The 27194-nt window shown below is 43.8% G+C and overlaps 2 protein-coding genes across 11 annotated transcripts in view; one reads left to right on the top strand and one right to left on the bottom strand.

The window, feature by feature from the left end:
* Positions 1-27194, top strand: part of MED12L (mediator complex subunit 12L) — a 340418-nt gene that overhangs the window by 201002 nt on the left and 112222 nt on the right. The gene's annotated exons all lie outside the window — the stretch shown is intronic.
* GPR87 (G protein-coupled receptor 87) lies at positions 1174-26148 on the bottom strand. 2 transcript variants are annotated; one of them, XM_020886572.2, is made up of 3 exons: positions 25891-26148; positions 7712-7843; positions 1174-2662 (listed from the first exon to the last, which is right to left on the bottom strand). In XM_020886572.2, the coding sequence occupies exons 2-3, from the start codon at positions 7743-7745 to the stop codon at positions 1620-1622; spliced, it is 1077 nt and encodes a 358-aa protein (XP_020742231.1). In that variant the 5' UTR covers positions 7746-7843; positions 25891-26148; the 3' UTR covers positions 1174-1619. The 2 variants fall into 2 exon arrangements, with proteins under 2 accessions (XP_020742231.1, XP_070322684.1); XM_070466583.1 differs by lacking the exon at positions 25891-26148 and having other exon boundaries at positions 7712-7857.

Here is a 27194-nt window from a genome sequence, read left to right as displayed (position 1 = left end):
TGCGGCATTGCTTCTCCTCTTTATACGGCGCAGGTGTACCTCAGCCTGGGTGTTAGGAGGAGAATGGAGAAAGGAATTAGCCTTTCAAACTGTCTTCTTAAATACCTACTCTAAGCATGGCTATCTTAACCCAGCTAGTGAACACAGCGAGCAGCAGGTGGTGGTAGCTAGGCACATATCCAAGAGAGATGTGTGTTAATTCATGTACTGCAGATCCCCTGGAGTTTATGGAATTGGAATCTTGATGAGAAATAGATATTCTGATAAAGGTCCTTAGACAGTTCTTTTAACCTCTTTGCTTCCATCCTTTCTGTTAAACCTGACTCACCTATTAGACCCCCTTTCTGCTCTTGAACCTAACTTTGGTAGTCACTGTTAGGCTGAGTTACTCTTGGGCCCTGCTTCCTTCTTTTTTGCTCACTTTAGCTTTTCAGAATTTTGCAGACCGTTTGTATGAGTCTAAATAAAATGAAGCCTTGCACCGTTACACCTGTGCATCTGCTTTGTCTTCGTTAACCATGATGCCTTTTCATCAGCAAACGTGGCTTCGCTCCTGGTCTTTTACTGCTTCCCTGGCAGCTTGTCCCTGTTAGGAACCTCGACAGTGGTCAGGCAGCTGAAGGCTTTGAAAAAGCATGAAGGTTCAAAGGTTTATATTGAAGAAGGAGAGATTATTCTAAGATTTTAAGTTACCCTTAATCTCTTTGACTTGATGTATTGAGCTCCACAACTGAAGGTTTAACACGAATGATATTCCTATTGGAGATGAGATATAATTTAAAACTATAGTTTTTATAAAATAAAGAGTACTAAATGGCTTTTAAATAAACTATATGTACTTGACTATTAATGAAGGCTTCATCTTCTGTTCTCTGCCCCAGCACATAAGATTTAAAATCAGCATAGGGGTATAATAACGGCACTGTAAGGTCAGTGTTTTATCAAAAGCTACTTGTCTTAATACTTAGTCATACTTTTTTCTTCTCTGAAATAACCTAAGTTTAAAATCAGTTAAGTGACTCCAGTCTTTCAAGTACATTGCTTAAAAAAATACAGTTGAACCTCCTTGCCTACTCCTGCGCTGTGCCAGTTTTTCTAATGTGCATAAAACGTAAACATAGACAAGGGGCTGTGGCTAACGTTGTGAACAGGTCATAGATACAATGACAGAGAAACCTAGCAATCCATGTTTACTGAGTTACATCTGCAACAAATGAGCTGTGTTGGAAACAGCATTTTCTTTCCCAAGTCTTAAGGATCAAGGTCGAACAGAGTCCTCTCTACTTCCTGTCCTCTCGACAGTGGCTTCAGAGCATCAGTACTTCTGGAAGATGACTGCAGTGCGCTGGCATAGCTGTGGCTTTTGCTGCCCCTGAAATCTGCTCCTTAAACTTTGAGTCATGATCCCCGCTGCTCAGCCATCTGCCATCACGCCAATTTCACTTTCTTCATTATGCCTTAATGTTTTCCTCAGTTCCAAATTATACCCCAAATTCATAACATTGCAGTTCTCTTTTCATCCACATTTTGATGGGCTCAAGCAAGGGTAATGAAAATACACGTTTATTTACACTTTGTACATACTGGCAAACAGGAGCGGGCCTTGGGACCTTGAATTCCTACACGTCAGTATAATCATAGTATATGCGGACCTCGGATCTTCTGACACTCTGTAGTGATCGGATGCTTTCACTCCTTGTTCTGATGTTTGATTTTTTGAATAGCCTTCTTGAAAATGAGCGACACATGAAAAAGTAAATGATGGGGTCCAGGCACACATTGCACGCAGACAAGAAAAGTGTCATTTCTTTGCAGTAATACAGGATCTTGTGTGCCGACTCATCTAAAAGTCTGTCCAAGTGACTGAAAGTGAAGGGAATCCTACACAAGTGATAGGGTAGAAAGCAGGTAAAGAACACAGCCACGACCACTCTGATGCTCTGGTTATGTTTTCGCTTTCGGCTTGATTGGCTTATGAATTGCCTGCTGGATTTGTGGATGTACCTGGAAATGGCTATGTAACACCCGATCAGTATCACCAGCACGACCACGAACAGGCAGCTGTTGACGTAAGTGATGGCGTGATGCCATTCCACTCCCAGAGGACTCTTGAGTTGCGTGCACTCATGAATATTTTCCCTGGTTGGCTGGACGTTGGTTAGAATGATGTTTGGCAAGGACAGGACAGCCATGAGCACCCAGACGCAGACAGACAGAACCTTTGTGAAGGTTATGCTGTACATGCGAGAGTCGCCAAATGGCTTTACCACCTTCAGGTAGCGATCGATGCTGATCAGCCCCAGAAACACGATGGAAGTATACATGTTGGCGTAAAATAGAACCGAGGAGTATTTGCAGAGGATGAACCTGAAGTACCACGGTCCCAGTCCCGCGTCATGGACGATGCGAAACGGAAACGTCAGCGTCATTATGAGGTCGGCCACCACTATGTTTTTGAGATAGAATATGAAGCTGGTTTTATTCCTAATGTGAAAGAAGATCCATACTGCTAGGCCATTCAGCAAGATGCTTGCCACGAATATAACGAGGTAGAGCCCAGGCAAGACGATAGTGTCGAATTCGTTGTGAACGGTGGCGTTCCTTGCGAGTCGGTCGCTCGTGTTACTTGGGGTGTGATTCCCTGGGCCACGCGGTTCATCATCTGTAGGAGAAGTGGGGAGACGTCAGTTCAGGTTCTGCACACACGCCCTACTCATGCCAGGCTTCCTTACAGGCTGAACTACTGATGTTTCGGGCTAGTTAAAAAACATCTTTAGTAATTTAAAGAGTCTGTTTAGTGCACTGTTAATGTTTTGAGTGGCTAAAGAATTGGTGACCTCACACAGCACGGTCCTACTCTGTAGTACAGAGAGCAACCCTCAGGATCCTGTAATAAACATGATGGAAAAGAATATGTGTTTTATTCTGCTGTATACCAGAATCACTCTATTACTGTATACCAGCGACTGACACAACATTGTGAATCAGCTGTAGTTCAATAAAGAAACACACACACAAAGCATTAAAAACTATTCGTGACCTCACCCCTGAATCCCACTTCTCCCACCAAGTCCTTTGAGTAAAATATGAATTTCTGGTTGGTTGAGCTAATCATTTGAATGAAAATAAATATACCAGTGAAAATGATCTTGATTCAACTTTTAATTCAGTTTTGATATAATTACAAATTGAATAAATTGGGGAGCAGCAAATTAAAATTTCATACAACAGAAGGGTAGCATGCGGTTATTTTAGTGCGGGTAGGCTCTTTGAAATTTCTTTTTCTCTCAGTTTTAAGCTATTTGAAATGAGAAAGAATAAAACTAGCAGGTCATTTTGAATTATTTGCCAGTGACTTTTTTTGGGGGGGGGTAATACTTAAAGTTTAGGGAGCACTGTTAGGAAGAAAGACAAAAAGGGACAACTGTCATTAGTATTTAAATTCATTATCAAGGAGGACAATTTAAAAAAAATAATTGCTGCCTGGTACCTATTTTTATTTATAAGCTAGATTATACCTATTCTGCTAAGAATGTGAAAATTTTGAACCTTTTGCTCTTTCGAAATCTTGAGTTCGTGAGCCTTACCATTGCATCACATAATCAGTGAAACAGTTTGTGAACACTGGATTTGCGTGACAGCCGCGAGCAGGGGCCCCTCATTTCTCCGGCTGCAGGGAAGGTCACTGACGGGCAGCTCTAGCGCAGTGCCCTGAGCCCAGCGCTGTTTTCCTGCTGATGCCACGCTTCCGTTGGGTCACTCCCAGCCAGTGACGGAGCACAGCGGGCACATTAAGACAGGCCTGCTCCTGGGGCAGCAGGGCTTCCTCCGATGATGACTTTGGCTGGGGCACTTCTCATCAGTCTGGTCAGAACTTCTTCCAACTACACAGAAATGTGAATCTTCCTATTTGCTCCCTGCTCCCTTCTCTCCTGCACAGGGGCTGGGCCTGCATAGCTGTCTGCAATCCCTCTGGGCATTCCCCTTAAGCCGTATGGCTACTTTGATCTGCTGCCGCCGCCCTTTTTTTTTTTTTTTTTTTTTAAAAACTGAAACTGTTTACAAGTGAACTTTTGGGGTGTGACTTTACAAGAAAAGTCATTTCTGAATTTTCACGTCTCACTAGTAACGTTTACTATAATGACAATTATGCTTTGGAATGGTTTTGTTTTAGGGCTAACAGCATGATTTTAGACTTTCCCTACATGACAGGCAGCGTACTTTGTTTTCCTTCTTTGAAGAAGTGAACAAGGAGGAGTTTGGGTGATTTTTAATCCAAAAACAGGTTCTTAAATTGCTGCCTGAAATTTTAAGTGTATAGGCTCTTCTCAAGTAACCTTGTCCTCTTTTTAATTCTTTTCCTTTTATTCTCTGCTAGAAGTGTTCTTAAAAATTGGTTTCCCTGGCTTAAATATCCTTAAACAGGCTGGTAATTGATACTTGGACTAGCCTGTTATGATGAGACCCACAGTATTTATAAGTTTACAATGCCTGATTCAGCGGCCATCTGTATCATGGTTGCCAGTTATAAGCATCGTCTTGAACAGTACTGTTCAAGCCGATTTTGACTTAATGAAACGTCTTGGTCTTGGCTGCTTCTGTGCCAGCAGATGCATATCAACGTCCATAACCTTAGAAGCTTCTTAAGATATGCAGTTTTACCTGGGTTAAGGAACCTGCTTGAATTAATTTCTTCAGTGAAACTATCAGCAATCCCTTTCATCTGACCCAGAGTAGATACCTAAAGGAATCATAGAGAGGACAAGTAACTTAATCAGGGTGAGTGGTCCAACTGAGGGACCTTGCCTGAAAAGGGGCAGCTACACCATCTCCTGGAACACTGGCTATAGCCTGTAACAGTGATTTTCAAAGCCACGGTGAGTGCAAACAGAATGGTTCCCTGGCCACAGATATATAGTGCGTGTTTAGTCTGTCAATCCTATGCAACTCTTTAGAGTGTATCCCGCCAAGGCTCCTCAGTCCATGGGATTCTCTAGGCAAGAATACTGGAGTGGGTTACCATTCCCTTCTCCAGGGTATCTTCCTGACCCAGGGACTGAACCGGAGTCTCCTATGTCTCCTGCATTGCAGGCAGATTCTTTACCCGCTGAGCCATCGGGGAAGCCCAGCATACACAGTAGGCATGGAGTATTTCAACCCTTCGTGCTAGCTCCCTGGATCTGCTGTGCCTGTCCATTGTGGAATAGAAGGACCCCTACTTCTCTGGGTTGATTAGGAATTTTGTGTCCATTATATACTTTCAAGTTTTAATTGTGTGAACAAGCACTCTTATTAAATAACGATTTACTGATCAGTTATGGTTATTATAAAAGTCAGTCTTAAATCAGAAGGTCAGAAATAGTCCTGATACATACTCTGAGTCATAAATAACACCAGGGCCGACTGACCTCTTTTCACTGTTCTGTAGCTTTGAGGGTGTCTGCCGATCCTGTCACCTCACAGTATTTGCATCCTGAGTTTATGCATGAGATTAACAGTTTGTAATACAGGACTTCTTACTTCAGCGGAATAGACTTGGGCTTGGTTATTACTTCATTTGCAAATTTCACATTTACGTTGCAGCTTAAACAAACTAGTGGTTAAAACCTGTTACGGGTCATTCTATGAAACAGTATATGGTGGTCGAGGGAACAGTCATCTGAGGGCTGCTCAAAACTGAACAGAGAGAGTTTTTTGTGACACTTGATTTTTTTTTTTTTTTTTTTAAGAATTAAGACTATGGCATATTCTTTCCTGCCAGCTACCTCCCATCATTTCTTCTCTTCTGTAGCATTGCCCGCAGTCTCCCTAATGCCTGTGGCTACGCCCAGAAGCAGTTCTCTGCAGTGTCCCCACTCGGGAGCAATGTCCATTTAAAGTGAGTGGCTTTCTTTACCCAGGCGGTTTTATCATGTGCTTCTTTGCTGTCAGTAAAGAACTTGACTGAGTTAGGAAACATTTTTAATGACAGGTATGATAGTGATTCAATTAGTAAAAATTGGAAGCTGTTTTTACAGCATAAAGGCTATTTTCTTATATCTAACACTCCTTGTTTCCTTGGATGTTATTGCCAGTGTTATTTAGCACAGAGCTTGATTACAGAGGGAGAGTGATGATCAAATTTCCTTTACTGTTTTCCCCCTGCACTCCTGCCTCCAACTCCTTTTAAATTAAGTTAGCAGAGGCAATGACCTAAGAACACTAGTACCAAAGTGAATCATCATTTTGTGCCAGTGTGTGTCTGAGGGTGGGGCTTCCCAGGTTCCGAAGTGGTAAAGAATCCCCTTGCTAATGCAGGAGACGCAGATTTGATCCCTGGGTTAGAAAGCTCCCCTGGAGAAGGAGATGGTAACCCACTCCAGTGTTTTTGCCTGGGAAATCCCATGGACGGAGGAGCCTGGCAGGCTGCACTCCATAGGGTCGCAAAGAGGTGGACACGACTGAGCCTGCATGCATGTGTGTGAGGGAGGTGTTGGGGTGTGTGTGTGTGTGTAAGGGGGGTTGTGTGTGCACTGTGTGGCTGAAGAAATGCATGGATTTTGTAGTCGGATAGCTCATTAGCCCTAGGTGGCTCCTGGAGTGGACAGTGGAGGTCTAGGGCATTGCAGTCCTGTTTGTTAATGTTTTTTTCAAATTACGTTCTTTGGAGTATGGTTGCTTTACACTGCTGTGCCTGTCTCCACTGTGGAGCAAACGGAATCAGCCTGTGTGTATCTCCTCCCTGCCGGCCTTCGTTCCCTTCCTGGTCACCGCAGAGCGTTAAGTAGAGTTCCCTGCTCTGTATAGTATGTTCTCGTTAGTTATCCATTTTATACAGAGCATCAGTAGTGTATGTGTGTGAATCCCCATCTCCCAGTTCCTCCCCCATCGCCTTCCCGCTTGGTATCCGTGTATGCGTTCCCAACGTCTGTCTCTCTATTTCTGCTTTGCAGATAAGGTCGTCTACACCATTTAGAAAGTCCTCTTTGACAATGCTGGTTCAGTCACCTCTTGGCTTTGTGAAATGGAATAAATAGCAGCCATTTTGCTGGGTCTTCTGAGAGTTAAAAATGCTCTGCATACATTTCAGGCGCAGCAGCTCACACTTAGTAGGTGGTCTCTCTCAACGTCAGGCCATGATTTGGACTTGTGCCGTGAGCAGCAGTCACGTTCTGAATGAAGTGTGATGAAGACTCTTGTTCCTTTTGCCTCTGGAGACGCCCCGCTGCTGCTCGTGGGGGCATGTCACACTTCGGCACTGGACGTGAAAGCATCAGCGCCGTGTCGCCGCTCTGCCTGCCGGGTGGGAAGGAAGTCCCAAGGTGGTGCAGATGCCGGTGTCACTGCCCAGGTACGGCTGCCCTGCACGCTGTGTTCTGGTTACCCCGTAGTGCAGGTGGGTGTTGTCTTTGGTCTGGACTGTTCCATCCGGCAAGGGGTATGTGCTTTAGTTTCAGTGTGAAAGACTTTCCCAATTGTTACTTTAATCTTCCTGTCCTTTTAGAGATCATCTCTAGATGAAACAGCTTAAGACAAAGTGATGGCAAGTTAGAGTTCTCTCGGCAATGCCATCCTTCATGTTTGCTGTTTTACATTTAACGAAGGCAAGGATAAACGCAAGTTTATTTTGTTAATTGATTTGCCAACCACCAAAACCCTTAAACTGATACATGGTGTAAATAACTGTTATTGATCAAGTACGATTTTCTTTGCATTTTCCCCTACAGCTTACCTGGTAATTTTGCAAGTGTCAAGTTGAGCCCCATTCTTTAGTTGTGAGGGACTGAAAGCAGAAATCTGTGTCAGGAAACACTCGGGGACAATTCCGTCAAGGGGCCAGCATAGGTTATTCCTGGTTTGATTTCTAGGGGAAAAAAGAAAAAACAAAAAACAAAAACAGTTGAGTAGGAATTTGAATACATAGTACTTTGACCTTCACTTAAAAAAAAAGAAAAACTAAATGCCTCTTGATTAAGAAAAGGCCTATTGTTTTGTTATGAACAGCTGTGCCACGTAAGACTTGTCTATTTTTCTGTATTTTTTCCACCTGCCAGGAAGCATGGGACATTTCTGTGTATGCCTTCTCCATCCGAATGCTGCTGTGTGGCCCTGGGAAAGTTACTTAACATCTCTGTGACTCGGTGTTCTCCTCTCTGACATGAGAGTGGAAATAATCATACAACAGAACTGTGGCAAGAATTATGTGACATCGTCTATAGGAACCTGGGTCCAAGAGTGTTCTCAGGACACGTTAGCCTGTGTCTGGCCATACTGCTTCTGCTTCATCCTACCCCAGCCCGTCGACCTGAAGCTCAGCACGTGTATTTAAATGCATCTCTGATGAGACTTATATGCAATTGGAGATTGTTAAAAGTTAGTTAAAAGATCTTGGACCGATGTATGTTAAGAGTTTTATAAACTCAACTACCTTCAGGACCCAGTCTTATAATCTCTGGGCTTCTAGTTCTGGCTTTACACTAACTAGCTGACTGACTTCATCATGTCACTTAAGCTTTTTCGAACTGGACTGAAGGCTCTAAAAAAAAAAAAATCCCCGGTGGAACTCAGGTTTTTGTGGGCTTCTATGTTTTCTTCCAACATAGGTTCCCGTTCAGAATTTATCACTGCTTGAACCTTTATCTTGAAGTCCCTGTATTTCTCTATGATAACTGTTCTCCATCCAACCTCAAAGTCTGGCTAGGAGTGAATAATTAAATCGGCTTTGAGTGACTAGTTTTTGAAATTTTGGCTGAAACCTCAAATCTTTCTGAGCTTCAGATTCCTCACAGTCTTTTTTTGCTCACGATTGCCCAAGGTCGCATGTGCATGCAGCACATGTTAAACGGTGACAGTCCCCCCACTTCTCCTTTGGCAGTCTGCTCCGTGTCTGCTCCCCGTTTTCTGACTTCCCTCAGGTGTTGATCAAAGAGAGAAGAGATCCTGGGAACTGATTTGCAAAGTGTGCTGCTGAAGTCAGATGTCTTTTGGGAAGGATTCACTCTAGGGGAAGTCACGCTGTTTCTCATGAAATGAAACCGTGTGAGACTGTCATGCCTCCTAAGCAATACTGCTTATAAATACCACAAAGCTGCAGAGAGACCCCAAGTAACCTCATCCCCTCCAAGTCCAAAGTAATTTACTGGTTGCCTAAGCAGTTATGTCTGCTGGTCAGCAGGCTCAGAGTACTTTCAAAGCAAAAGCATATTGAAGAATTGGGCAGCCTGTGGAGAGGCATGTATTTCTTTGTCTGTTATTCTGGCCTTCTCTTCTGTTCCCTAGTGGCACATGACATTTGGATGCTGGATTTGATAGTAGATGGAAAAAGTGGTGTCCAAATGTTGAGTGATTTCCTCCCCACTATCAGTCATCTCTTGAGAGTTTAGACGCCCTGTCCATGTCTCACCTTGAATCATCAGGGTATATGGTACATAGTAGTCAAAAAGTGTTCATTGCTTTATGGATCATAGACAATAGACACCTTCTTAGACACCCTCCTTTTTGGGTGCCAGTGTTGCAGGCTTTTTAAAGTAAGGCAAGGAGGTGAAACCCTACTTTCTTTTATTAAAGTTTACTGGGGTTGAAGCAGTTTTCTAAACCTTTTAATAATGACCCTTAGATTTCAGTATACCTTATTTTCTTGAATTTAACTTCTCATGGAAATGTTTCAGGGGGTTTCCATGAAAGACATCCATAATTTCATGTTCCTCTGTGGGAGAGTTATGTGGTTTTTCTCTTCTTGACTTCACTTAAACTTTACTTGATAACAAGAAATCCATTATGGCTTATCCCCACTGGAGGAAAAGCAGTATTTGGTGGGTGAGCCGCAGTTGCAGTAATAGATAAAAGACAGTTATGAGGGAGGACACTGAAAAGATTCTGGGGGAAAATATTTGCATATCACATTTATCTCTGATAAAGGATTAAATTCAGAATATACAAAGAACATTTACAACTTCCTAATAAACAGAAAACAGCCCAACTAAAAAGTGGTCTAAAGATTTGTATAGACATTTTATCAAGAACACATGAAAATATGCTCAGTATCTTTCGTCATTAGGGGGATTCAAATAAAAACCACAATGAGAGCTTTGCTGGTGGTCCAGAGGCTAAGATTCCACACTCCCAGTGCAGGGGACTCGGGTTCTATCCCTGGTCGGGGAACTAGATCCTGCATGCTGCAACTAAAGATCCTGTGTGCTGCAGCTGAGACATGGAGTGATCTCAGTTTTTATATATACATAATATTCATAAATTTGTATATATTTATAAATACACAAATATTTCTTAAACACCCACACAGTGAGATAACTATTTTACATCTACCTGGCTATAGAGTGGCTATAGATGAAAAAGATGGTAATAAGTATTGCCAAGTATATATTGTCACAACCTCATACATTGCTGGTGGTAATTTGAAATGATATGGCCACCTCAACAACAGTTTGGTAGATTCTTAGAAAGTTTAACCTACATTTATCTTACCCAATAATTCTACTTGTAGGTATCTACTCAAGACTAATGGAAACATAGACCTATGCAGAGACATATATGCAAATGTCTTTAATAGCATTATTCATAATAGCTAAGAATTGAAAGATTTGAATTAACCCAAATATCAGCTGATGAATGAATAAACCAAAGATAGTATATTCAACAGAATGCATAAACCAAAGTTGATATAGTCATAGAATGGTTAAAGCAAAGGTAGTGTGGTCAAAGAATGGAATATGACTCAGCAATAAAAAGGAGTGAAATTCAGCTATAAGATGGATGAATTAAAAAAAACATTCTGCTAGGGAAAGAAGCCAGATACAAAAGACCACATACCATTTCAATGAAATGCCCAGAAGAGGCATATCTATAGAGGTGGAAAATAGGTTAGGGCTGAGGGTAGGAGTGGAGAGATTAGCTGTAAGGGGGTGAGGAATTTTATTAAGGTGAGAAAAACTGGATTATGATGGTGGTTTCACAACTCTATAAATTAATTAAAAATCATCGAATTGTACATTTAAAATGGATGAGAATTATTGTATGTAAATTATACCTGAATGAAATTAAAAAGGAACAGAGAGTACACAGAAAAGAAACAGAGGATAGCAATTCACTGTGCAATAATATGAGTTTTATAGACCAAGGAAAAGCACCTTATAAGCACATTCCTTATCATGTCTTGAAGAAGACAGTGAAATGCAAAGTATATTTAGCAGGAGTTCCACCCCTTAATGTAGGTGTGGGACATTGCTCAGTGATCTGGATGATTCATTTATGAGTTTCTTCTTCTAGAATTTGGTTCAGAATCTAGAGACCCTGGCTGTGGGTGGCGATTTGTAATTTGGGGGAATCATTTTCTTAATTCCCATTGAAATTATGTGAATGAGTTGGGTCTTAATTAGTACAGACATGATACATGGATTTTCTGGAATCAAATTTGTCTTCCAGGTTTGGGAGATACTTTATTCTCCTCAAGTGGCTTGTGAGAGTTTCCTTTTGCCACCTCCTTCTCTTTTACCACTTTCACTAGATGAATTACTCCCGCAAGTTTAGGTCATAGATCCTCAGTTTTTCTCAAGCGTGTTCATGTCTCGTTGGATGCTCAGCCACCACCTCTCTTCCGTAATCTTCCTGCCCTAAACTTCTGTTCATTATATCATCTGTGTTCCTCAGACTCAGCATCTCTAAACTTTAGCTTTTTTCCTTTCTTCACCAGAAGCCATTTTCCTTTCATCCCTCTTTTATGAGTATTTGCTTCAGCTCTTGGTCGAGAGAGTTTAAAACCTCAGTACTGAATGGGATCCTTCTCTGTTGGTCAGTCACTTATCTAGTTAGTCCTGGCACTTCTGTCATCACCTTGCTGCTCAGATCAAGGCCCTCCGAGCTTCATGTGTGGCCCTGTACTGACCTCCTCTCTGGTCTTTCTGCTGCTTGCTTCTCTCCTCTCAGATTCTTCTGCTGCTTTTTGTTAGATTCTTCTTTCTAAATTACCCATGTCATCATGCTCTCTCACCCTAAGAACAGTCTCATAGGAAACTTCTCAAATTACAGTGACGAACAATACATAAGGAGTTATTTTCTTAGTGTTGGAGATTATGGAATGTGGAAGCCAGAAGATGCTGGGTTCTGATCATTAAAAGGTGGCTCTCCACTTTAGGAGAAAACTTGTTCTATAATTAATCCTCTGAATCTGATGGCAATTGTACCTCCTCTATAGAATCACCATGAGGTTAAATTAGAATATATGTTTATAAATTGCATGCCTTGTAAATGGAGCTTTTGCTTGTGTTGTTGCCATTAATCCTTGCCTACATGAAATTGAAGACCATTTTCATTGATCAGGAATTCTTTGTGCTAGCTGTTTCCTCGCAGGGGCATGCCTTGCGTTTAACCCCCTGCCTGTCTTCATACTGACTCCTGCTCTTGAACGACCTCCCTTCTCCTCCTCTTTCCCTGTCTTGGGAGTCTCTACCTCCACATCAGTGTTAACCATAATCTGACCTTTTCTGTGAGGTTATTGTCCAAAAGTCTACTTTTAGACATGTTCCACACTCTGGGAATTATAAAGATGGAGGGTAAGTTTCTGCCCTCAAGGAATTTTGAATCTAGTTGAGGATCCAGAAGTAAACAGACCACAGAACACAGAGTCCGAGGGGGAATGTTGTAGAAACCCAGCCGTGGTGGTGTCCCCTGATGAAAGCAGCAGCGGCCCAGGAGGCTCCGTGGAGCTTCGATGCCTGGGTTGGGGCTGGCTTGCCAGATGTGAGATGGGGAAGGAACATGTGGCAATGTTCAGCATGGCCCAGGATAACGTCACCTGCTAGGGAGGTGATGGCCTCAGGTGGCAGAGAGACGGGACAGGTTTGGGGCACACCGAGGAATGAGTGGCTGCTGACGCCGATGCCAAAGGAGGAGGGGTGTTGTGGCCTCCCAGTGTGAGGCGGTGGGTGTTGGTCTGTTTCACTGGCAGTAGGGCCCGTGAGAGGAGGAGCATGTGGAAGAAGGGGTGGACAGTTCAGATTTCCCTTTGTGGATTTCAGGATGCCCGTGTAGTATCCATGTGGAGATGTCTACTCAGGAACTGAAGTTGAGGTCTGGGGCCTGGGGAGGTGGCCCTGGCTGGTGGTGTACTCTTAAAGCTGGCAGAAGATCAGGGGTAGAAAAAGCAATGGGAATGGGTGCGATTGCCCACCATGACCCTGCCCGATAGACTGCGAGTAGCAGAGGGCTGCCTTTGAAGTTTTTCAGGAGCAATTCTCCAGAAAGGGGAGCGCCTGGAGGAGTGGTCAGAGAACTGGAAGGATTATCAGACAAGATTCATGTCCTGTGAACTGAGACTTGAGGTTACGAAATAAGCAGTTGTAACTAGTTTTATCCTGCAGGGAAGTCAAGAGGCCTAGGACAGCAGAGTGCCGTTGGATGGAGTTCAGTAACAGAGAGGTCACTGCTGGTCTTTGCCAGAGCTGCCTAAGTCACGCTGTGAGTGTGGGGGGCAGAGGCAGAGGGCTGAGACAACTCTTTCAAAAAAGAAAAACATGTCTGCCCTGGGAAGAAGAGAGTGGGAGGTAGAGATGGATGCAGGACGGTGGGTGTTTCTGCCAAGTTTCTCATTTAATGTCTTAACATTTCAAAGCATGTTCTTCCCTTGGCTTAAAAACAAGCGAGAAGCAAGCCTCGGCCCTAGAACGAGCCGGGTAGGTGGCAGTGTGGTGCCCGCCTAGGCTCTGTGAGTCTCCGCCTCTCCATCTGCGCAGTGTGTGCGTTGATGCATCCATTGTGGCGTGACTCCAAGGTTGACCTGAGAACACGCACGCAGCGCCTGGCACCGTGGTGCAGGGTGAGATCTGAGTCCCACAAGCCCCTGTCGCTTGTCGCAGGCACGCAGTGGAATGCAGTTGCTGACTGATGGGTTGGACGCAGGGTGAATGGAGGTCTCGCCACCTTGTTTGTGCTGAGCCTGTTGTGTGGTTTGTGGTTTCAGTCGCCCAGTGAGGAGGCCTTTGACTGAGCTCTTTGCTCCAGAAGCTTCATTTCAGTTGCCTCTGATCCTCAGCTGCCGGCTGTCTTTGTTCAGCAGCAGCATCGACATTCCTTCCTGCCCCAGCCCCCCATCCCCCACCTCCCCATCCCCACCCCCGTGCAGTCGGTCGCAGAGCATCTGTGCATACGTTGCACCTCCCAGCGCCTGCAGGGTGTTGCAATGAACGTTGCTTCAGCCGTGGTTATGGGCTTGGGTCCAGGGCCTTGCTGTCGGGCGGGAGCCCCGTCCTGCCACCTACGGCTCCCCAAGCTGAGAGGTGATGAAACCTCTCAAGAATGTAATGTCTGTGGCAGGTCTGGGTTTCACGGCCATTCCTGAGGTTGGATAGTATCGATGCTTAGAGACCTTCTGGCTTTTATCTGGCCAGCGATTGATATTTTGATTGTTTTCATAACCCTTGACTGTTTTCATAATGGTGTTAGGCTGTTGTCAGTTGTAAGCTGGCTTTTTAAGTGAATGAAATGAAATAGATGGACATGTCCGTCTGGAAAAGGATGCCCTAGAAAAGGGTGGATGTGTCCTCAGTGTCGCCTTGAACTTGGTGCTTGGTTTCTCCTGCAGCCCTCACAGTGGCCCGTGCCCTAGGCATGTTTTATTCTCCTCTTCCTCCCCAGCCGGGACGATCTGAGGTTCAGACATATGAATTAATGTGCCCTGACAGAGCTAGTAATAGCTGGGATCAGGATTCCTACCAGATCTGATTGAAGCTGTATCCATGTTTCTTTCTGCTATCCTTCTCTAGAGTCCCAATGTGGAGCAATTTTCCATAGCTGGTATTGGAGGGTGGGAAGTGGGAGGGGGAAGATAAGGCAGAAGCACCATTTGTTTTCCCTGCTGAGGCCAAGAAGGAACTGCTGATCTTCTAACCTGGAGGTATAGTTTGGTTTGACCTGAACCATGTAGAAAGCATTGGGAAATTTCCCTCTTACCTTGAGAAAGATCTGCCCACAGCTGAATGTGAGGCGTCCAACAGCGTTTGCTGCCTCTTCCCTTTGGGAACCTGCTCTCTGGGTCACCAGCTCACAGCAGCCTCTCCTGACTTCCCTGGGCCTCCTCACTCGGGAGCTTTGCCTGCCTGGTCCTATAGACCCTGGCTTTCACAACTCTGGATTCATTTATCATTTATCCTTATGTGATGACACTTGACCTGTACGGATCAGCCAGTGGCCTGGGTTGACTGTAAACATACCTTTCTTCCTCTTCTTCTGCCCCCTGTCTGCCCCCTTTCTTGCTTCAGTGACCAACATTGAGGATCCATAACAGATGACTTTCCTGGTACCTCTCGGCAAGCCAGGAAGAATAGTGGCAGGTGAGCTTGTTTAGGGGACCCCTGAGAACAAAAATTGTCGCAGCTGAGCTTTTCACTGCGCGCAGCCCTCTGCTGAGGCCTTTTTGTGAAAACACTCCTGGTCATAGCAGACTGCTTTTATGGTTGGGAAAACCGAGGTTCTGGGTCTCCAGGAAGGAGAGGTTTACTCCCAGTGTAGCAGCTTGAACCTAGGTGTGTAGGACGCGCAAGCGTCTGCTGTGCCCTGGAGGGGCGGTGAGGAGGCTGGAAGCTGTGTATCCGGGGCCCCGGAACTGCTGCTTTGGGCACCCAGCCTTGCTCCCATGTTTCCCGGGTCAGGTCTTGGCTCGGATGGGGTGCTGCCGTGCCAGACTGGGAAACTCCGTCTGCAGCAGGCAGGGCCAGCGGGCATGCCCGCCAGGTTGTGGCTGTGCCTTTGCTCTCCCTGGCTTTCCAGGGTCTCAGCCTTGCGCTTCTGGTCAAGATGGGGAGGATGAATGCCAGTTACATGCTCACTCCCTAGCTGCAGCTGCTCGTGACTTTTTTGACTGATTATTTGGTGGTGGTTCTCGCTGACAGAGCTGCGGCTTAATTTGCTCTCCACCTCTTGGTGTGTTTCTCTAGAAGCTCACATTTGGAATCACATTTGGAACTGCAGGAATTTCAGATCTGAGGGGTTTTGTTTGTGTTCTGTGACTTTCTTACAGAAAAACTGTATTAAAAGGCGGATACTAAATGGGGATACCGCTGTAATTCCTGAATATCAGTGGAACGGTGTCATTCTGCTGCTGCCTGTGTGTAGTGTTCACAAGAACCATCTAATGTGAAGCTTCCGCTAAAAAGTGCAGCCTTCCCTGCATTTTGGAATCACCTGTAACCTAAGACTTGTGTGTGTGTGTTTGGAATCACCTGTAACCTAAGACTGTGTGTGTGTGTGTGTGTGTGTGTGTGTGTGTGTGTGTGTTCGTTCCAGTACTGATAAGATAGAGCTCTGCGGAAGGCCTTGGGAAAGAAGCAAGTTACCTCACTGGCTATAATTTACTTCTTTTTGTAATAGAATTAGGTCACTGTATTCATAGGGCACTTCATTAATGCAAGCTTGGAGTCAGTAACCCAAAGGTGTTGGAATGCCAAGCAAACAGCCTTCATTCTGGTTTTTCAGGTACCACCCTGAAGTTCTTTTTACAAAGTTACGCTTGACGTCTGTAGCCTACAATTAAGCAAAATTTGGTTCACACTTAGATTTAGCATTTCTTTTTCCAGGTGACCTCTGATTAATTTTTTACTTATTGATTGATTGAAGGAGGGCGGTGGAGGAGGGAGGGTATGAACTGGGCTGTAAACTCTCTGAAGGCAGGGTCTATGTCTAGTGCTTCCTTATTCCCTTACCCCAGACCTGGTTATTGTGCAGGTGAGGAGCCCAACATCACACAGACAGTGAAAGGCAAAGCCAGGAGATGGGGTCCAGTTTCTGTGACCCCAGAATAGCCTGCCTCTCTGCTCTGCTACTTGGCCTGATCAGCGGCCCCTCAAAAGTAGGCTAGACAGTGTGCTGGACCTCAGGTGTCAGCTGTTGACTCTCTCTTTGACCCCGTGACTCTGGGCAAAGCATTTTAGCTCTCAGAGTTTTAGCTTTCCACTGTTTGTGAAATGAGGAAAACAATAGATACTTGGCCTGGCTCCCAAAGATGCTATGAGAATCTGAAGAGATAGTACGTGCAAGTCTATTTTATACTATACGTGCTACAGTAATATGATTCATGGCAAAGTAGTGGAATTCATGTCAAATATTTTTTTCTGCTTAATAATAAAAAATCTTCCCCTGTGCCTCAGATGGTAAAGAATCTGCCTACAAAACGGGAGACCCAGGTTCGATCCCTGGGTCAAGAAGATGCCCTGGAGAAGGGAATGGCAACCCAGTCCAGTATTCTTGCCTGGAGAATTCCATGGACAGAGAAGCCTCATGGGCTACAGTCCAGGGGATCACAGAGTCGGACACAACTGAGTGACTGTCACTTCACTTCATAAAAATCTTATTACTCCTATAGTCAATTTTATCATTTCCCAAGTTGAAATGTGTGTTTTTTTGTTCTGTTTAGGCAAAGTCTAATGTATACATAGGGAAATTCTGAATTATTAATACGAGTTTACTGGTCAGAGAGGTTATAGGCTATACTCCCAGTAGGAGTGTGGTATTGAATGAATATATTCTAAGCCAAACTGCATTTCAAGTAACTTAGTCCCTTAAAAAATTCTCAAAATATAAGACCCCAGGTAAAGTCTTTAGCTGTTTGATTGCCATTTACAAACCTATTAAGAAAAGAGAGTGCTTTTCACAGGCTTACAGAGATGTTGTTTGGAGGGTCATTCCTTGGCTTAAGCACTATATTAAGGGTCATAGTTATTGTTCACTGTGATGACAACGATGATGGTGGTTGTCATGGTCACCATTATACTGGCATCAGTATGGCCGTGGGTTGAGGGGGTAGGTGTCCTCAAGGCCGCTCTCAGTAGAATTGGGTGTAAGTTTAGCTAGCCTACTTTTTTGAATCAGTCTAAGCAAACTGTCATGCTGTCTAAAGTAATGAGACGGGACGGGCACCTAACACGCATCTTCCTTCTGCTGCAACCCCTCCTTCAGTGGCAGAGATTCGCCAGTGAGGTCTTCAGTGCCAGTGGGTGCTGTGCAGTTCTCATCGGCATCAAACCCTCACCGTGTCTCATTTTCTCCTCTCATAAAACAAGAGCTAGAATTTTGGGATTAACAGATACACACTATTATGTGTAAAACAGATAAGCAACAGGCAACTACTGTGTATCGTAGGGAACTATATTCAGTATTGTGTGATCATCTATAATGGAAAAGAATCTGAAGAAAATTATCTGTATCTGAATCAGTTTGCTGTATACCCGAAACATTGTAACTCAGCAATACTTCAATTTAAAGATCAACCAATCCCCCTACCCCCATATGTAGTAAAAGCATATGACGTCACATTTAATTCATTCTCCCTGTGTGTGTGTGCGCGCGCACACACACACACACACACACACACACACACATATATAACATTTTCTTTAAGTAGTTCCTGCTGCCAACTTCACTGCATTAATTCCTTTTTTCTTTTTGAATGAGTTGAACACAATACGACCCGAGAAGAACTGAGAGAATAGGAATTAGCAGTTGGTCTCCTGGGTGGGGAAGATATCCTGGAAAAGGAAATGGCTACCTACTTCAGTATACTTGTCTGGAGAATAACATGGACAGAGGAGCCTGGTGGGCTACCATCCATGGGTTTGCAAAGAGTTGGACACAAGTGAGTGGCTAACGCTTTGACTTTCTTCTCCTGAAAGGCATGGCCAAAGACCTGGGGAAAGCTGAGCAGATGCTGGTCCTCTGATATTTCTGAGCAACCCATTGTGAAGTTAGGGGACTGTTGCAGTGGAATGCAAATCCACATGAAGCCCTGAATCTGATGTCAGTGAGGAAAGTGAGCCAGGTATAAGAAGAAATAATCACTAGTATCAGCAGGCCAATAAAATACAGCTAACAGCATGTTAAGAGAAGTGCCCAGCGGGGCTGGGGGCTGCGGTGAACAGGGGAGTGTGGCCCTGTGGCCAGGCTCTGGGTCGTTGCCACGCAGGTGTGTGGGTCATCTGCCACAAGACTGTAAAAATGGATTTTTTGTATAAAATTATATGGATTTTAAATTCTGGCTTAGCTTTATTAAGACAGAACAAATAAAGCTTGTCTGTGGTTTGCAGTTTGTGACATGTAATTTCTAGGTGGGGCTGCCCCAGCTCTCTCCATGGGGTTCCTACCAGTACCTTGGGGTTCCTCGAGCCTTGGTACCCACTGCCAGCTCCAAACCTGAGCCTTATTTTTCATAATTTTCCCCTCATTCAATAATTTCCTTCTTACGTGAAATTGATGAGCATGTTAAGTCAAGCTTTGCGGTAGTTTATACAGTTTTAGAACTTAATGGCATTGTAGTTAATTTGGGATGAATACTTTTTCAAAGATTTTAAGGTTTTGTCTTCCTTGATGCTGATGAATTAAGGTGAACTGTTTGGAAGTGTGTTTATAGGTCAAATGGCATTTTCATATGGTTAACTTAATATGTCTAGTGCTTGGGAAATTTTGATGATTAGAACAGGCTTCCCATGTGGTTCAGTGGTTTAAAAAAAAAAAAAAAATCTGCCTGCCAAGCAGGAAACCTGGGTTCAATCCCTGGGTCAGGAAGATCCCTTGGAGAAGGAAATGGTAACTCCAGTATTCTTGCCTGGGAAATCCCCCATGGATAGAGGAGCCTGACGGGCTACCGTCCATGGGATCGCAAGAGTCGGACTAAACAACAACAATAATAATACTGGGGAGAAAAAGGCAGAGAGGTTTTGCTAGATTAATTACGAAGAAACAGCAATATAGTAAAACTGTTCTCCTGTCTGCCTCTGTAGGATGGCTTTGACTGAGCTTTGAGTTGATACCCCGTGCGGTTCCCCATTTCCACTGTGTGTTCTTTGGGTGTTGAACACAGTTTATTTTTCTGTATGAGGACTCACTGCGTGAGAGAAGTTCTTTTTAGGCTGCATGTTGAGAAGAGTGTTCTTTGTTCCGTGATGCTTGTGCTTAGTCGCTCAGCCTTTTCTGGCTCATTGTGACCCTTCTGTCCACGTATTTTCCCAGCAAGTATACTGGAGCAGGTTGACGTTTCCTACTCCAGGAAATCTTCCTGACCCAGTGATCAAACCCATGTTTCCTGCTTTGACATGCGGATTCTTGACCTCTGAAAGTGAAAGTCGCTAAGTTGTGTTCGACTCTTTGTGACCCCATGGACTGTACAGTCCATGGAATTCTCCAGGCCAGAATACTGGAGTGGGTAGCCGTTCTCTTCTCTAGAGGATCTTCCCGACGCAGGGATTGAACCCAGGCCTCCTGAATTGCAGGCGGGTTCTTCACCAACCGAGCTATCAGGGAGGCCCTCCTTGACCCGCGCCCTCTGGGAATCCAGTGTTCCTTTACGCTGCTACTATTAATCATTCATCAGAATGGCATTGGTGCGCCTTCTCGTTTTCCTTTTAGAGTTGAGATAGGAATTGATGCATTTGGTGAACTAATCTCACGTGGCTTTGAATTTCCCTCCATTGCGTTTCCCAGGCTCCATTTTTGTTAGCATTCATTTGAACTTATTTGATATTGAGCATCTCTGTACACTACCTCAGATCTTTTGGTGGATTAAGCAGGATCTAAATAAATAGCCCTGTGAGGGAGTGCCTGCGGTGTAAAGTCAACTGGGGTGTAATTCATGGCAGAGGATGGGAAATACACCATCTCCTTTTGGGGGTGTGGTGGGGAAAGGTAACATAGAGATGTTGGGCTTGGCCACCCTGGTTGCAAGACAACTGTGTTACTGGGAGTGTCTTCCAGGATCGAGGAGGGACCAGGGAGGCCATCAGGGCAACTGTTAGGCGCCCTGGCACTCGTTATCATGTGCCTTCAACTTTGCCCTCTCAAACTCCATTCTCCATTGGCCAATTGTTTAGTGTCTATATGGCTTGCAGTTTCATACAGATCGTAAACAGGTTCTCACAGTGTCCATGCCGAGCCTCGCATAAGCCGCCTGAGTGGGCACCGGTCAGATACTCAGTGTTTCTAGGTCTTAAGATGATAAATGGGGATAATACTTGGGGTGTTGTACTGTTGTCTGTAGACATGGTATGAATAGTTTTTTTTTTCATACCACAATATATGTGTGTGTGTGTGTGTGTATTTGTTTTATATTTGTAACACAAAATTAGAATGAATCTTTTAGGGTAAAGAGAAAAGAGAATATTGAAGTTGAGTAGGTAAAACCATGGTGTCTATTGAACGGTGATCACAATATGCTTATTCCTTTGATATAGTGACCTTTTATAATGGGATCCACTGTTCTTCTATTCTTTCATTTTGCTGTGTTATATGAGTTCCACATGAACAGTTTTGGCACAGTACAAAATTTTATCCTGCTTAAAGTCTTCCTTTTCCAGGATTTTAACATGCTGGTTTAAACAACCCCGAATCCGTGCAGCTGTGCTTATTTAAGGTTTGCATGTTACTGGGCACCCTGGGCAGTTGCAAGGTACCCAGTCATGATAGGAAGGACCGTTCTCTTTAAAAATAAACCGGTAAACAGTAGATTGCAGTTATTCCAACTTGTCTTTTAGTCTGTTTATCTAAGTTGTTTTGAGAAGCCCACTGATGATTTGTTTTCAGTTTCACGTCTCACCTTTGGGTTTGGCAGGTATGAGGAGGAACAAGTTTGGACAGGCAGGTCGTCCTCCCCAAGAGCAGAGTGGCAGGCCCTAAAATGCCTGCAGCCTTGAGGCAGCTGGTGTCCGGGAACTCCTTTCTTGGGTCCCTCCTGCCAGCTCTCAGCGTGTGAGACGCAGCTGCCTGCCGGCAGCCCGGGCGTTTTTCTGCCCTGACTCTTCCTGCGGCTGCGGACGCCGGGCTCCTGCAGCGCGGCGGCCCTGGGCTCTCTTGCTTCTGCCGCCCCCATGACTCTGGCCTCCACTCTGAAAGCAGCCAGAATCTTGATATTTTTTAGCAAAGGATCTCTTTAGACTCCGCGACTTGAAAAGTCAGTAATATTTCTAACCTGGGAGCATGTCCAGACTACAGGCAGTGCCTCCTCTAGCAGCTGAAAGGTCTGTTTTTGTCTTTTTACTCACAGTAGCAACAATGATGATCAGAGTATGGGTTCAGCAAGCACTGCCTGTGTAATTTTGTGCCTAAGACTATTGTAAGTTATTTAGATTAATTAAAAAAAAAAATTGGCTGTGACATGTACAATCTTAGTTCCCTGACCAGGCATTGAACCCGCGGCTGCTGCGTTGGGAGCGCAGTGTCTTAACCACCGGACCACCAGGGAGGTCTCTAGATAATTAGTGAAAAAGACATTGGAATCAGATTCCAGACCTGCCACTTACTTGGGCAGGTCGTCTAATCGCTCCATACTTCAGTTTCCTCTTCTGCAAAACATTCATATAGGATTGATTTGAGGACTGAATGAGGTATTACCATAGTATTATGTCCTCCAAGCTTTCGAAATCTTTAATTGGAGCTTGGCATCTAGGAAGAACTCACTATACAGATGCTTTCTGAATGGTAGTAAGATTAGTCTGCCCATTTTTCAGTTGATGAAACTGAGGCTTGCAGAGGTTCCTTCAGCACACACCAGCTGCTCTTGCTCTCCCTGGTTAGAGGCCTGTAAGGGCAGAGCCTGCATTTGAACACAAGTTGGTCTCAGTGATGGGCTTAACCACTCCTCTTTGCTTCTACTTCTGTACAATCCCGGGGGTTCATGTGTTGATTATAATCTGATGTCTCCTTTGTGAAAACTAGGTAATAGCCCCAACTTGATTGTAGGATGTGATGTGCCCAAGACAGCCACTTATCTACTGCAATCAAGTAGCATGGTAAATAAATTACGAATCTGTGTGCTTTTACCTATTAAGTTGTATGTATGTGCTAAGTCACTTCAGTTGTGTCCAAGTCTTTGTGATCCTGTGGACTGTAGCCCACCAGACTCCTCTGTCCATGGGGTTCTCCAGGCAAGAACACTGGAGTGGGCTGCCATGCCCTCCTCCAGGGGATCTTCCCGACCCAGGGGTCAAACCTGGGTCTCCTGTGTTGGCAGGCTGGTTCTCTACCACTAGCACCACCTGGGAAGCCCACCTATTAGATTGCTGATGAGAAAGAGATCCCAGATAGCAAATACAGCGTTTACTGAGAACTCTAAAGAGCGGCGACGCAGAGCATGGCTGTCTGCAGGCAGACTTGGGCCGAGCTCGGAGCTCTGCTTCCTCCTTGTTCACCTCTGAAGCCTCGGTTTGCTCAGCTGTAAAATGGAAGTGACAGCAGTGTACATCTTAAGGTTGTGTGAAGTTTTTTCTTTAAAAAAAATACTTTATGTTAAAATATGCGATAGTCTTAGACATATGTTAAGCTACCGGTGCATGTTAATGATTGTTGTTTTAGTATTACAGTTTAGAAGGACAGTTTTGTGTTGTCAAGGTTCTATCTAAGTCATTTTAAGAGTTACCTTCTTCTGAAATGTGTGAAATTGTTATTAGAAATTGACTTTAAAAAAGTAAAAGAAATTGCCTTATAAGAAATTGTGGAATCACTGATGTGTATGACTTAGTGTGACGGCTTATCAGTGCTCTTCAGACGCATTTTTAGTGTAAGTTTTTTCATATTGGTTAATAAGAATGTCAATGAAAGCTAAGATGCGCTACTTCAATACCAAATGAAGAATAAATGTTCTATTCTGCCCATATTTGCCATGTAAGGAAGTTGGGAAGTTTGGAAATTGTTGCCAGGTTGTATGAGGGCTTGACTTCAATCACTGGCCTGAAACAGCAGGTTCGCATCTTATTTCTTGTTCACCTTGACGTTTTCCGTGTGTTCTTCTCGTCTAGTTCTAAACCACAGTGTCTTGGTTGCCTCTGCTCTTTCCTCTCTGCTTTAGAAGGTCAGCAGCTATAGGAATTCCAGCTGGCCCCTGCCTTCCTACGGAGGCAAAACTTCCAGCTGAGGAAGCAAGAGGAGATGGTGGTCACCGTGTCTTGCGGGGGAAGGATCCGGGGCCTGAGAGGCTGGGATTGGATGGGCATCACGTAGCTGCCTGGGACAGAAATGGGCGGCACCAGTCCTCCTCCTCCTCGTTAGCATCTTCTTTTGACCCAAGCCTTGGGTTCTTGATAACCAGCCGGAGTGCCTCAGTACATCTGCTGGATCAGGGGAATCTAGTCACACAAGGGGCCCCTCATGACCTCTGATCGAATCCCCTCATTTTCCTGTGGGAGAGGGCAGTGAGCTCCTGAGGAAATAAGAGGCTTGCTCAAGTCACACTAACTTTTGGCATCGCCAGCACCCACTCTCCAGCTGGGCTTTCTGCTCTAAACCAAAGTCCTGTCCCACGCTTGTGCACGTAGCAGTCCTGTGGAGACGGTGGGATGCTCCCAGGTGATTTCACGTAGGTTTCATGTCCCTTCTCTCCTGCCTTCACCGTCATCCCTCTTATTGGGCTCTGAGCGTGTTTTCCTAGTTTTCCCTCAGTTTATGGGAGTGCAGAGAGTGAATGCCATTCATGTCTCCTCTATCTTAAGTTGCTGTGGCATTTTCTCAGAGGACAGGATTAAGGGTGGAATATTTTTTGTTTTTAAAGGAAGTGAAACCCCAAGATATCAAAGAAGGAAGGAAAGCAGACAGGCTCCCGAGGGGCCAGATAACACTCAGCTAAATAAAAACATCCACTCTAGTTCAGTTTCCCATCGCCCACTTATATCCTGGAGTGCAATAAACCATCTCAGTATTCTGTCTGCCAGGAAATTTTTGACTCAGTCTCTTCATGGAATAGGATTTTCTGACTAATTACACTTTTTCTTTTCTAGGCTATATCCTTAAATATGGTATTCAACAATCTGACTGCTCCTCCAACGTCTTCTCCTTAACCCACATACACTCAGAACACTTTTCAGATAGGTGTTAGGAACAGTAGTCTTAGGACAGGATTTTGCTGAAGGACTCAGAGAATACATCCCCTTGATTCCTAGTTTCAACCTTGAACTGACAGAAATAATAATGCAGTATAAATAGATGATAGTATAAAATCAAAAGTTTCTGGCTCTGTTTGAAAAACCACAGTTTTTGTTGTTCATTTTGCTAGTAAATTGGAGTCTCTAATCAGAATTATGAAAGAAAACCCACGTTAAAAATGTTAATATGCCTAATATGAAACCAGACCCCCTTTGAGAATATGATACAAAATATCGTAGCAGATAAATCTTGACCTAGTAAATAAAAAAAATCTCCCTATCTTATGCTCACCTATCTTTAAAAATCCTTATTATAACTTAGAAGAGTTCAAATTTCCTTCTTGATTCCCTCAATGAAATAAAAGCCTCCCCATGACTTTGAACATGAACCATACCCAAGCTGTTCGTAAGCCATTCGCCACTAGTTAGGCGGCTTTCTCAGTGCCTTTCCAAACATGTTTTAGCATGATCTCTTAAGGAATCAGGGCAAGGATTGCCGTGTTGTTTGTGTTACAATGAAAAGATTGAGATTCTTTTATCAAAATGAAGCAGTTGGGAGAGAAAACCCATTTTTTTTTCTTTTTTCTTTTCTTTTGATCTCCTTTTAAAAGAAAAGTGAATGAAAGATTACGAAACAAATTTCAGTATGGCGTCTAGGGAAACAATTACAATGAATTTTGGGGTTTACTCAACCAATAAAGCAAATGTGATTTAAAAATTCACTTAATAGAAGTGATTTCCTTAATATCGTTTCCACGTTTGAAGGCATAACGCACTGTTTGCTTAACCTGCCTGCCTGAGCTGGGAACAGTGAAATTCCGTGAAGCACAATGGCCCGCATTTCAGAAATTGTTCCCTCCCAAACAAGACTCGTGGTTCTAATTCACTTAGATTTCTAGCTCTTACTTTCTCTTCAGATCTCAGATTTAAGCAGAGGTATAATTACAGTCTTAATCAGTGCTGTGTCCTACCAACCATGGCTTTTAAGAAAATAAAATATTTCATTTACCTTTCATTGCTGTGGCTGGCTGTCCATTCACCTAACACAGGCGTCTTCAAGTCGAAACAGGTTTCCCAGTGCCAATTAAGAGTAAGCCTTGAAACTAAAGCTGGCAGGGAAGTATGCTTTTTGTTAAAGCATAAAAAATTGTCATTTTCCCGCTCCCCTGCCAGGGAAGGTAGGTCTCCCCTGCCTGCCTAAAGATTGTCTTTGGGGCGCCCTTTCAAGCCCTCCTGCTCCGGAGCAACTGGAGCAACTGGCTCTCTTGCTAATGGAAATGACTCACATCTGAGAGGAGGTGAGGTGTGTAGACGGGGAAAGCGCTTCCTGAACCCGCAGGAATGAGACAGTGATTCACCTGCAGGGAACACAGAGGGCTGGAGCCCAGAGTGCTGGAGGACGGTTTAGGGAGCAGGGTGTCCAGTCTCAGGTGGGGCCTTGCTAAATCAGACCCAGCGCTGAGAGGGGTTTGCTGGTGGTGGTGGTGGTGGGAGGACAAACTTCCTGTTGCTAGTTGGAAAATATGTATTTACTAACCTTCCTGCTAATTAAATTTGGAGTTAGAGTGGATCAGAATATCTTTAATAAAAGATGTTTCAGGATAATATTCTACACATTTAAGAACAAAATTAAATATGTCGATACTGGTGATTGATAACTTGGGAAACCTGTGGTGTTGCTTTTGAGAATCTGTTGAAATCCATATACTTGTTTTCACCTATACATAAATCTAAACGTTCAGAACATTTTAAATAAAATTACTTAGGTGTCCAGTTTTCCTAATCTCTTGAATTCTACAAGACAACTTTTTACTCTTTTAAAAAGATCTTCCCACAATGATAAAATTATGTAATCAAATTACTTTTTTCCTATTTGTAATTAATTTTAGAGCTTCCAAAAAATGTCCCGAAGACTCCAGTGTTTTCTTGAATGCAACATTCAAACAAAGAAGTAAAAAGATAAAAAATTTATCAAATATAATAAAAACTTGTTATTTTCATGAATGAAGAGAAAGATAAATGAAAATAATGAAGGTGGAACATTTTTTGAAGTTAGTTAAATCAGTAATAAGTATTCAGTTAGTAATTTACTTATGCCTTAAGGAGATAATTTATATGTACTCATTTTTTTTTCAATGTATTCAATGTAAATACCAAGAGTTGAGTAGTTGTCTTTTCTATTGCCTTTTTCTAAACAAACAAAAACAGATAACTAAAATTTAATGGTTTTCCATTCCATTCTGTTCAGGGTGGACTAAGTATGTTGTGGATGAGTAGCTAGCCCTAGGGGAAAGCCTCTGAACAAAAATTAGC

This window comes from Odocoileus virginianus, chromosome 4 (assembly GCF_023699985.2).
Source record: "Odocoileus virginianus isolate 20LAN1187 ecotype Illinois chromosome 4, Ovbor_1.2, whole genome shotgun sequence".
Lineage (NCBI taxonomy): Eukaryota > Metazoa > Chordata > Mammalia > Artiodactyla > Cervidae > Odocoileus > Odocoileus virginianus.
The sequence above is the reverse complement of the archived record's forward strand: the minus strand, read 5'-3'. Positions and strand labels throughout refer to the sequence as shown.